At 37.8% G+C, this 12,934-nt stretch overlaps 1 protein-coding gene across 3 annotated transcripts in view; it reads right to left on the reverse strand.

The window, feature by feature from the left end:
• Positions 1 to 12,934, reverse strand: part of LRBA (LPS responsive beige-like anchor protein) — a 417,388-nt gene that overhangs the window by 290,147 nt on the left and 114,307 nt on the right. For all 3 annotated transcript variants that reach the window (XM_080368631.1, XM_080368630.1, XM_080368629.1), the window contains one exon: positions 11,501 to 11,562. In XM_080368631.1, coding sequence (XP_080224757.1) covers positions 11,501 to 11,562 — 62 coding nt within the window. The remainder of the gene's footprint in view (positions 1 to 11,500; positions 11,563 to 12,934) is intronic.

Here is a 12,934-nt window from a genome sequence, read left to right on the forward strand (position 1 = left end):
CTTTAAAATTCAGAGGGTACTGGAAAATCCAGATGATTCTTCTGAATCAAATTTGACTCAGAATTGGGATCTAATGCCTAAAAGACATTTACCTCATTATCATTGCTGCATAATCTGAATTTCAAGTTTTTTCACTTCAACAACTTACTGTAAAATATAGAAAGATTTCTCTATCATCAACAGCTTTGATGAGACAGAGGTTTTCCCAATTGTAGACATACATAAAAAGGCACAGATACATAAAATTAAAGATTAAATAATAAACTGGGACTAGGCAACATCACTATGCAAAGCTTTTCCTGCCAGAATTTTGAGTAAAAAACTATGCTCCCCAAATCACCAGTTTCTTAAGCAGTTTTACTTGCAAACAGAGATATTCTATTTGCTTTATTAGAATCATACAATTGTTTAGGTTGGAAAGAAACTTTAAGATCATCAAGTCCAACCGTTAACCCAGCACTGCCAAGTCCACCACTAAATCATGTCACTAAGAACCTCACTACATGGTTTTTAAAGATGACCAGGAATGGTGACTCAACCACCTCCCTGGGCAGCCTGTTCCAATGCTTGACAACTTTTTCAGAAAAAATTTTTCCCAATACCCAATCTAAACCTTCCCTGGCATAGGTTGAGGCCATTTCCTTTTGCCCTGTTGCTTGTTACTTGGGATGAGAGACCGACCCCCACCCGCCTACAGCCTCCTGTCAGGCAGTGGCAGAGAGCGATAAGCCCCCCCTGAGCCTCCTTGTCTCCAGGCTGAACACCCCGGCTCCCTCAGCCGCCCCTCACAACACTTGTGCCCCAGCCCCTTCCCCAGCCCCGCTGCCCGTCTCTGGACACGCTCCAGCCCCTCAGTGTCCCTCCTGCAGCGAGGGGCCCAAACCTGAACACAGGATTCCAGGGGCGGCCTCACCAGTGCCCAGTGCAGGGGGACGGTCACTGCCCTGGTCCCGCTGGCCACGCTGTTGCTGACACAAGCCGGGATGCTGCTGGCCCTCCTGGCCACCTGGGCACGGTGCTGGCTCCTGCCCAGCCGGCTGCCCACCAGCACCCCCAGGCCCTTTCCCCCCAGGCACTTCCCAGCCGCTCTGCCCCAGCCTGGAGCGCTGCGTGGGGCCGGTGTGACCCCAGGGCAGGACCCGGCACTCGGCCCTGTGGAACCTCATACAAGTGGCCTGGGCCCACGGATCCAGCCTGCCCAGACCCCTCTGCGGAGCCTCCTGCCCTCCAGCAGATCAGCACCCCTGCCCAGCCGGGTGTTGGCTGCAGACTCGCTGAGGGGGCACTCGATCCCCTCGCCCAGATCACAGACAGAGACACGAACCGGGACCGGCCCCAGCGCTGAGCCCTGGGGAACACCACGTGTGCCCGGCCGCCAGCTGGATGTGGCTCCATTCCCCACCCCCCTTTGGGCTCGGCCAGCCAGCCAGCCTTTTACCCAGCCCGGAGCGCACACCTACAGGCCGCGAGCAGCCGGTTTCCCCAGGAGATGCTGTGGGACACGGTGTCAAAGGCTTTACTGAAGTCCAGGTAGACAGCACCCACAGCCTTTCCCTCATCCACTAGGTGAGTTGTCTTGCTGTAGGAGACTAAGTTGGTGTCAGTCAGGACCTGGCTTTCACACACCCCTGCTGGCTGGGCCTCATCCCCAGGTTGCCCTGCACATGCTGCGTGATGGCGCTCAGGACGACCTGCTCCGTAACCCTCCCCAGCACCAAGGTCAGGCTGACAGGCCTGTAGTTCTCCAGATACTTCTTCCTGCTCTTCCTGTAAATGGACACCACTTTTTCTAACTTCCAGTCAACTGGGATCTCTCTGGTTAGCCAGGACTGTAGATAAATGATGGCAAGTGGCTTGGTGAACAGTTTCCCAGCTGCCTCAGTACCCTTAGTGGATCCCATCCAGCCCCTTAACTTGTGTTCATTAACACAAACAAAATGTTCACATATTTATAATTAGTATAAAGTCGGCAACAAGCAAAGCTGCTCACTGAACTTTCCATAATCTCATACCCCTCCCCTCCACTAAGCCTCTTTCCATACTCTCAAATTAAACCGACTAGCTGTAAAACAGCAGGGTTTCAAATTAAAGCACACTTTATTTTCAGAGGTCTCCACACTTTGCGGCTGACTTCCTGTCAGGAAGAGTTCCATTTCAGTGCAGAGCCCCATCAGCGGGGAGCTCACAGAATTAAGTGCCAGTTGATATTACTTTGTTTTGCATTTACCACCCATGAGAATATTGTTCAAAGATCTAGTTATAAAGTCAGCATGGTATCATCCTTCTGACTAGACTGCCAAGCCACAGGGTGTGCTCTCACTGCACAAAACTCACCTTAAATGGTGGTGTTTTTTTAAGTCCTAGTGTGCTGGTGAAGCAACAGGATGCCTTTTTTCTTCAGAAAAGTCTTGCTTCTGTAGCTAAATTATGTTCCTTTAGTACTGAACATCTGCAGCAGCGTACATGCATGGAAATGAAGCCGTCCTGCTCCACTATCACACCCCAAAAATTCAAATTTACATTAGACAATGCACTCTCCTCCCTAAACATAAAAACGTATACATTAATTATACAAATTCTTAGCAACACTGTTATAAAGGCTAATATTGTTAGCTATGGTGGACATCTTTTCCATTAAGTTCAAACCAGTATCAGGAATCACTGGATTCCTGACCAAATCAAAGTAATTTTCATTTCAAAAGAAAGATTTTCTTAGCAAGAGCCTATAATATCTGAAATACCTATAGAACTGTCACTGAAAATTGTACTTTAAAGAAGAAAATGGGGGGGTGGGGGGCGAAGGGGTGCGGGAAACCTCTTTCTCCCCCCAGGACTTTACTGTAGGCAACAACTATGTTTTAGTAAGTTGACCTTAGGGAAGTTCATATCTCTGCACTCCATTGTGGCAAACTGTTTTTAATAAGAGTTTTGTGGGTTTTAACCCTATCTTTTATCCATTCCTCTGTCCAAAGTCTACAAGTCATACTGACTTCTCCTATTGTCCCAAGAAACAATGCTGCACACCAGGTCACACTGAAACATCATGGCTTTACTATACCTATCCACTTGTCCCTGTCTACGCACCTTCTTAGTCTAATATATAACACCCATTCCAATTTATTTACATATAAATGTATTTTTTTATTTTTGTTGAAAACAAAGTTCACAATTACTTTCCAGAAAACAGTTGTGTAGTATAAAACAAAAAACACTGTTTTTTTCACACTACTGCAGTTTTCAGCTGCAGCTGTTATAGCCTGCCTTTGTTGAACGTGTCAAAAATACACTGGCTGCAAATTGCTGAGGGTATATTCCAGTGGGTCAAAAGCAGGCCTAGATAAAACAAGTTTTAGTTAGGAAGCCATATCTATTGCTTTAACTATTATTTATATTTAATATGCAGAAACATCAACCCCATTTCATAAAAGTACACCATACCAGACACTCTTCTGGTTTTCCTCATACTAAATGTAACACAACATAGGTTTTGCTCATCTTAAAATCCCACATGATACATTTTATTTCCAAACTGGGGAGTGAGTAAACCTTTAAAATATTCTCCTAGACCAAGAATTATTAAAAGATATAAGATGACGAAGGCAAAGTACTAGCTCACACATTTTAACTACTGTGACCACTACCTGTCAGGATATAACTATGAAATGCTTATTGCATCGTTAAGCCAAGAAAAGGTCGCTTATTATTCATGCAGTATTGGCAAATCATTTCCAATACATTCCAAGCCACTTCCACACTTAAGACAAAAGCAAAGTTTAAGTTATAAACTCCATTGATTTCTACGACTAAGCAAATTGTCAATATCCACCTACTTCATAGACTCATGCAAGAAACAATATTCTATCAGAATTTACTTTTTTAAAATTCAGCCCATGATGGACACAGATGTTTTAAATTCTGTATCTCTAGGCTCTACTAATAGTAAACAAAGCACACTATTGCTGAAGCCAACGAGACCTAAGAGAAAAGACAGCATTCAAGCATATCTTAAGCATACCAAGCTAAAGCAGGATCGGAGAACTGCAAACCTTAGTGATTACTATGAAGAATAATAGGAGTCTGAAAGAAATATGTTAAAGTGGTCTCCAAGCAATTCCATGGAATTCAACAAGTTAAATATTGCAGGCAATTACAGGCAATTAAACTTTCAAACAATTTACAAAGCAACAGGAAATCAAAGTAGGAGTGAAGTTCCAACAGACAATTTTTATGTTATCCTGGAGATTCACACAGAATATATTACAATAATCTAGTTCTGGAGAGAAAGAATCTACATACTGCTTAAGTCAAAGAAAAAAAACCCTATACACAGCTAATCTAACACGTAATTTCAACATAATCCAGTTTAAAGGAAAGGTTTTCCCAGCCATTTCCATTTATTTCAATCTTACCAGAATTGCACTTCAGACCGTTATCTACCAAACTGATCTCCAGTTTCAAACACTTAGAATGTATAACAGTTCAATGAAGCAAGCAGCAAAATACCCGTAGTACAAGTAATCTATTTGTAATTACTCCAAGTACTATGTTCAGTGACATATACCAAACATAAAAGTTGTCAATATACACTTTCAGCACCCAAAGTTAGATCCTCAGAGGTGGAGGAAAAACTCCCACTTGAGAAATTAAGAAGTTACACTATGCTTAAAAAAACCCCAGATATATCAAGTGTAATGGATAATCCAAGTTATCTAGACAACAGGTTTGATAATATAACCTTCTGTTTTGTCAGAAGGAAACTTACTGACAAGATGGTATCTAAAATCCAAGCACCAAAGTATTTAAGGAGTCTGGATTCCACACGCAGCGCCCTCCCACATCTCAAGGCTTTTAATTCAATTTCTCCAGAGTTAATCCTACTGACCCCTAGCCAAACAGCTCGCTGTCTTGATACCAAGTGCCTTCCAATGCAGGAGAACGCAGAAGCCCTAAACTTTATCCCCAAGACCTTACAGAAAATAACTGATGCCTTCATATATCACAGCTAAAGAAGGAATCCTGCAATAGAGGACAACACAGATGAATGACAACATTGTTTTTACAGATTGAGCATGATTTTTTTCATTCAAAACTGGACCTGTAAATGCCCTTAAGCTTCTAGACTACTAGCTACTTTGAGAGGATATGCTGAAAGTTTTCCTCTGACAGATTATTCTGCTCTAGTGATAATAACTATTACCTGAAACATCAATTGAAACTTCAGTCTCTTCTATCCCAGGAGAGCACTTTGATAGCATGGCTCCTGGCTACTATGGGATCTACCTTCCCCTCTCTCTAGCTCTGACCACAGGGTTCCACCCTGCAAAACTAGGTCATTGTAGATGAAAATACACATTGAAAGGGGAAAATAACAACAAGATTTTTTGAAGAAAAATAGTTTATAATATAGAATTGCTTCATTGAAAATATCCTGAAGTAACACTGTACATAAAAAGCTCAACAGACATTTCCCAACTACCTTCCATCCAATAGCATCTTAAAGAAAAATAAGATAAGAATCTTTCATTTTGTATACTTCATACCACTACAATTCAAGTTAGCAGTACAAGGCAAACATCTATGGACATGATTCACACAACATATTCCCCTGAAATGAACAACTTAGATTTTGGGAAGGTCTCTCTTCTATTTTTATTTGTGAAGGTCTAAATAATTTTCATTTGTCTAATAAAGTTACATTTCTAATAATTTTATCATAAAAGCAATCTATTACTGAAGTGGGTTTTTTTTACTCAAATACAGCTACATTCATCTCGGTAAAAACAAAGATCCTATTGGCAGAAGTTCACACTATATGGAAAGAAAAACTTCCAACTCCTGCTATCTTCTAAATGGCTTTTAAAAGGAAATTAGAACATGCATTAAAATTGATATAAAGTCATTTGGCAGCTCACAAAATCCCTAGAAAATTTACCCTCTGTACCAAAACATACATTTTTTAGATCATGGACCTAAAGAATTAATAAATCCTTCTTAACCTTACTTTCAGCCATTAAAAGGCAAAGTGATTAGAAGGAAAAATATTATCTTGATTAAAACATCATCACCTAACACTTGGGGCACACAAAAAGCATTCAAACAGCTTTTATTCTCTTTGTGTCTAAACCAGGATATGGTTAGAGTTTTGGTGCCTCTGTTGAGTTCAGCTGCCATGGTATCATAGTGACATTTAGATAACCTATACCGAATTCAATTAAAACTTCGTAGTGAACACTATAGTTATCCATCACATCAAATTGCACTTAAAAGGTAAATTAGGAATCAGTGCAGATCACAAAGCATCAGTATAATGTGTTCTCTCTGCAGATAACAAACACTGAAAACCAGTCAACTTCTACACCAACTAAAATCTCCAAGTAATTCAAAGGCTTACCAACATTTTAGAACGCACCGCATAAACCCATTCCTGAGGTAAGGAATTCAGATCATTGATACAAAGCATTTTTTCTGAGTACAGGATACACAGAAAAACCTGGAAATCCTATTGCATTTTGCAAACTAAATATTGGGGTGGAGGAGGGGTGCATGTGTGCAAAAATCTGCTGGAAAACTTAACTACCATCCTATTGCTCTTACTTAGGGGAAATATGTTATCATATTGTTTGTATGGGTGCATGACTGCATGTTGATATTATTTTAATAATGATTGCAAAATATATTTAATAATGATTTTAATAATAATGCTCTTACCAGAGCAAGAGATATGATGCATCTAAGATACTGCCCATGCAAAAGATGAATACTGACTTCTTACTGAGCCACAGAACCCGTTAGCGAAGTGATTTAGTAGCACATGAAACAAAGATGATCATGCTAAAGAAAAACCTTTTGCAAACGTTTCACCATTTAACCAGTGACAATTGGTTTGGCGAGTAGAGTTAGACAAGGAAAAAAAAAAAAGACAGCTTGCCTACGCAGAGTAAAGCCAACTTTCACAGTGTAATTTTTTCTGCTTTAATACTGCTAATCAGCCCCTACTGTATTTTTAAGGTGCACATGCACCTCATTGGATCACGCTTTTCTCTCCAAAAAATAACTCAAAAAACCAATCAGCACAGTGCATGACATATCCAACTGTAATCATACTTCACTGGGCCATACGAGCTGATGCTATCACTGCACACACACAAAAAAAAATAATCTGGAGTTTATGCTTCCTTCTTCCATCACCCCATAAAAGACACACTTTATCAAGGTCTAATATAAATTTAACAGCTACAGCTATATAGTTATATTGCAATATATCATATCAATATTTCAAGAAGATAAAATACCTAGAGTTTACATGTATTAAAACATTGGTCTTCATTTTATATATGCCATCAGCTATCAAGAACATGCCCTTAATCCCTTTGAAACAACAAGGGGCAGAGGAAGGAGAAACCAAGTAGCTTTTATACCTTGAACCAGCAAGCAAGGTATATGTGCAGGCAGTGGTGGTGGTGGAGGTGTCATAAAAGTTTATTAATTTTTAATTGCAAACTTTTTAAAAGGTTGGGTGGCACTCCACCAATTTTAGAAAATTATGCAAAAGCTGAACAGTATTTGAGTCAGTTAGTGTAAGTTTATTATACGGTCTAAAAAATTTAGATTCAATAGACAAAAAAATCTCTTAAGTCAAAGATGGATCTGACAAGAACCCCCTAATTAGTTCTCTTACACATATTCCACTGACAATTCAGTTGATTTACTACAGAAAGAAGCATTTTTCAACTGCTTCAAATTCTGTAAGGTCAAAGCATCAAGGCAACCTATGGAACCTATTTCACCTAACTTTGTACCTTTTCACCTTGGAGCTAATAATAATATAATAATACAAAAATGCTTCATGTATGTGAGCAACTGATAAATGTTTTTAGTACCTTCATGAGATAGTAGGGAAGATCACAGTTTTTCCTATTTAGTCACATATTTCACAAAAACATCTGACAAATGAAAGGAAGCACAGTAGCCTATTTGCTTTGTGGATAAACATGCCCTCAATTCATACACGCCCCTTTGCGTTTTAGGCATAGGAATTCCTTTTAGATGAAAATGCTTTATTCAAGGGTGGTATCACCGTTTCTCCAGGCAGAAGCCTTGCCTCACAATAGCACCTTTAACATCCTGACGTCACTCATTTAAAAAGGGTAACAGACACAGGACTTCTCTCTTTTGGCTGGTTTAATTACCCCGAAAGGATGCCAGGCCAGACTAGATGGTGCTTCTAGGTTCACTGTACTGTATGCATTTCTGATAAATGGGAAAAGAATAGATGACCTGGCAGAAGGCTCAGACAATAACATGTGATTTACAGGACATGAATGCAGCTACTATAAGATTTATCTGACAGCCCTCTCCGATAGTGGACTGTTGAGTATCCGATGGAATGATTTCTAGTCTGGAAAGTCTGCTACTGAGTAGCCATACACATTATTTATTTATTAGATGTTTTGGGTTGAAACCATTTTTAAATGATGCACTTCACAATGCTCAGCCATAAATTTAGTTTTAAACCCTAGAACGGAGGTAGTGTTATTGGAATGTGTGTCAGACTGAATTAGGATGAGCAACACAACGCTTTTATAAAGTGGCCTTGAATGCAACGTCGATTCTTTAAAAAATGATATTAATGTCAAATCAGCAGGAACACTTTGCAGTAATATTAAATGAAGGATTTCTTTATGTTTTGATAGATTTATATAAATGTAAGTATACAGAGAGACACGTCTCCAAACATAGCATGTCTATCAAAAAAACACAACTGTTTTTGTCTCAGAAAAAGCCTTTTGTCTGTATCTCAAACCACCTGTTTCTCTTTTTACCTTGTGTTAAACATAAAACAATATATCAACACATAAACACTGAAGGAAAACACAAAAACAAAGGTTTTTTCCATATGCCTAAATATATGAAGTTTAAAAATGAGAAGAAATTAACCAGATGTCAAAAACAGTTTCAAAGAATGGTATCTTTTGGATTTATGTCACTTTGCCAGGGAGATTTACTTTCACAATTTTATGAAAAAAATTACTTCTGAGATATTATTCCATTTTGCACTGCTAAGAAAAAACATATTCCAGCCACAAATTTAAATCAGAAAAATTACAGATGTTTCAGAAAAACAATCCAAGTGCTCACATCACATATACAATGTTTAAAACAAATTTTCAGAAAGAAGTTACCATAAAACCCACCAAAGATATTAATCAGAGCAATCTTTCAATTTCATAAAATGATGGCTGACAAATTTGTGAAGTTTTAAATCAAATTTGCAGATACTTACTTTGCAACTATGCCACATTATTTATGTGATTAAAAACTAGTTTTTGACCTGATCTTTTGATCTTTGGCACTTCATCCTCTCCATCTCCTCTTAAAAATTAATTAAAATTTTAGCAAAAGGATATCACTTCACTTCCCACCCTATCTCGGGCCAAAAAAAAAAAAAAAAAGAGAGAGAAAAAAAAGAGAAAAATCAATCAAGCTCACCCCCATCTCCTCCCAGTATCTGTAAAATGTCAGCTCGAAATTCAATTTCATATCTCTCAAGCTTTCATGTAGCAAAAGACAGTTTACTTCTTAACAAAATAAATCACTTCTGTGATTGCCATGCTGACCTCTTTGAATTAGGAAAATTCAAAGTGAAAAATGTAATTATCACCCCAGAACAATCCGTATACATCTGGAGCTAATTTCAGATTCATTTCTCACATCATTTTTCATATTCTGCCAAAAATTACAGCTGCTATATAACTTTAAAAAGACTTTGAGGGCTTTGTGACTTTATTGGTTTATTTCTACTACTATACAAAGAACAACCTCAGACTCTGCAACTAGCACTGCTAAGCAATCACAAAATCCTCAATTTGATTAGATTAACATTAAGTGGCATTGTGACACATATGACAAATAGATGCATTAGAGCACGTCATTTATTCCTTATCCTCTCCCCTTCCCAAACCAAACAAGTGACGTACAGTACAGAGCACAACATGATTTTTAAAAAGATTAGATTACCCTACCAAAAAAGAAGGAAAGGTCAACCACTAATTATTGATACAAGCAGCACGGATACTGAAAACTAATTTTTAAAATGGTAATACCAAGCTGTCAGGCACATATTTAATACTCAGATTAGTTTTACTCTAATACATTAATGAATGAACAGTTAAACTTGTATATGGATGTATGGATTTGTAGCAAGGATTCTTTTCTAATTTAAATCAGCAAAAAATTCATATTCTAGGAGTCGTGAACAATGCCTGCTTCCAGTATTGCCGTATGTAAAAATAACCATCTCTAAATTCCAAAAGTTCCATAAGGAATATTAAATTCCTTTCAGGGTAAAAATATAATATATTTCCTGAGGAAGATGGAAAACTAGATTAACAAAGTTCTAGATACATTCATTAATAATAAGCTCACCAGAAAACATAACTACTCTTCACTAGTTCATTGTAAAATCTATTAGGTGTAATCTCCAGAAGTAATTGTTCTTATTGCACTTTATTGACAATGCAGACTATCGATTTTTCACACCTTCTATGATTCTTTCATTTGTATTCATGAAATGTCTATCAGCACACTCTAAATAAATTTGGCAATATAGGCACTAAAACGAATAAATCGATGTGAAGAAACATTAATTTTGCATTATCCTTATTCGTCAGGCAAGCAAACCATAAGGGTTGTAAATGAAGGTCAAAGGTTTTGAAATGGGTCAGAACCCTTGACCTCTAGACCAATACCATTCCCATTAAAAAAGGCTATTTTAAAGTTTTAAGTAGGGGAATTTACTACCAGAAAGGTATCATTTTTAAGGCACCAGAAGAAAGGCTCAATAAAAACAGTCTTCCATTTAATTACAAAAAAGAAAGCAAGAAACCTGAAAAGAAAATCCAATTAATATAGCATACACATTTTTAAGAAAGATCCTCAGGCTCTGGCTCTTTTCTAACCACAGGAACAGGCAATTCCCAGGTTCTTCAATATCTAAAGTCAGTTTGCCTTTAGGAATGTAGAATGCCCAAACTGCTCACAACCGTGGTTGCTTTCCTAATTTTTTCTCGAATTCTTAGTATTTGTCAAATCAATTGAGAATGACAGGGTTCCAAACTCTTTACCACTCATAGCATAACCTCTACACAAAAGGAAAAATTCTATTTTTCCCAGAGGATTCAGCATGCCTAGATGCAGAAATCAGTTTCTATAACCTTAATATTTTATTAATCCCATTTTATCTTACAAAAATGACAGCATAGAATTACTTAGGCACACCACCATCAAGGTTATGTAAATGCTCAATAGTAAGGTAACATAAAACCCTTAGTATCTTCTCTCCAACTGAATAGATGCAGTTACTGTGAATTACTTTTTTTAATCAAAAGGCCCTGCACATAATCTTTTTACCTATTACACATAATCTTAAATTTAAAGTAAAATTTTAACTGTAATTTCCATTGTGCTCAAAGATCAGACAACTTCATTACTTAAACCTCACCTGAGAGCAAAGAAGCATCACCAGCTCCACAACTGAACTGCTAGATTTCATGCACACAAGACCTACAAAAGGAAAAAATGGTATACATAAATGTGTGCTTATACGGCACCAGCTGTTAACACAAACTATTTTGAAATGCAAAAGATTAGAAGCATTTTGACAATCAAAAGAAAGCTGAAATTCTCATACCACTTCCAGTTCAATTCTGTACTTTACCAGCACAAAATAAAAGTATCTATGTGAGAGGGAGATCATAAATTCCATGCCTTGCACCTAAAGATGCACCTAACAGTAATACATTAACTCCATTATTCACTTTCATAAACATTTGTGTGTCAAAATGATCAGAAGTGTGGTTAACGTACGTTATATTAATCCACTGTATCTACATTTTGCTATTTCTTGAAGCACTGGGTCATTATATATGCAGAGAAGGGAAATGGCTTTATGACCTTTGCTTTCTCCATTGCACGTTCTCCTTTCAGCCCCCAGCTATCAATCAAGTTTCCATTTGTTTCATGGCAGCAGACATCCCAAACACTCTTATTAGTACTTTGACCCTTAACCCCACACTAAACCTTAGCAGAAGTGCAAGCAGTAACTTATTATATATTCTCAATTGTTTATAAACTAATTTGACTAATATTATTATTTGTATTCGCATTTTGGGGGGGGGGGGGTGATGTAGGCCCAAAACCTGCGTTTGTGTGTTTATTTTTATCTAGACAGTTCATATACTCCCAATAATTTTCCTGCTCTTTTTTGTCATCCAATTTATGAAACACTCATCTCTCTGTGTATATAGTCTATATTATAGACAAAATACTTTCAAACCGGATTATCTTTATCTTCAGGCAAGAAAAAAAGTATAACTAAATAGAATCTTTACTTCCCTGGCAAATAAAGCTTTGAAAAAAATCTCTTTCCTGTTATTCCTATTAAATGAATGAAATAAATTTTTCACAAGGCAGCTTCCATTAAAATGTATATCAGCTCACATATACATCAATGCTCACATATATAATCAAAAGTAGAAGCCCATCTTTTCCAGTCTTAGAGAAGAAGTCCATACACTTCTTCCTATCCCAAAAGGTAGGCAAGCTAAATTCCTAAACTAAATAATTTTAATTTCAGTGAAGTTTAATGAAGTCTCAGTTTTGATATCAGCAGTCTCCAGTGAAACACTTACCAGTGTTTGATACTCTTGTGGCAATGCTAATCATATTCAGCACTACATACAGGATGCCTGTCCTAATCCACTAAACAACAAGTAGTTTCAAAAATATTTTTTAAAAAAGAACTTTAATTCCACAGGAAGCAACTATCTATTAGTGCAAACACAGCTCATGTGCAAGCAATCAGCTCAAGTTAAGCAACCATGAGCTTCTAACATGGCAGTGCTCATTACTGGAAGCTGCAACAAGCTCAGGCCCT

Source organism: Falco punctatus (genome assembly GCF_963210335.1).
Source record: "Falco punctatus genome assembly, chromosome: 1".
NCBI lineage: Eukaryota > Metazoa > Chordata > Aves > Falconiformes > Falconidae > Falco > Falco punctatus.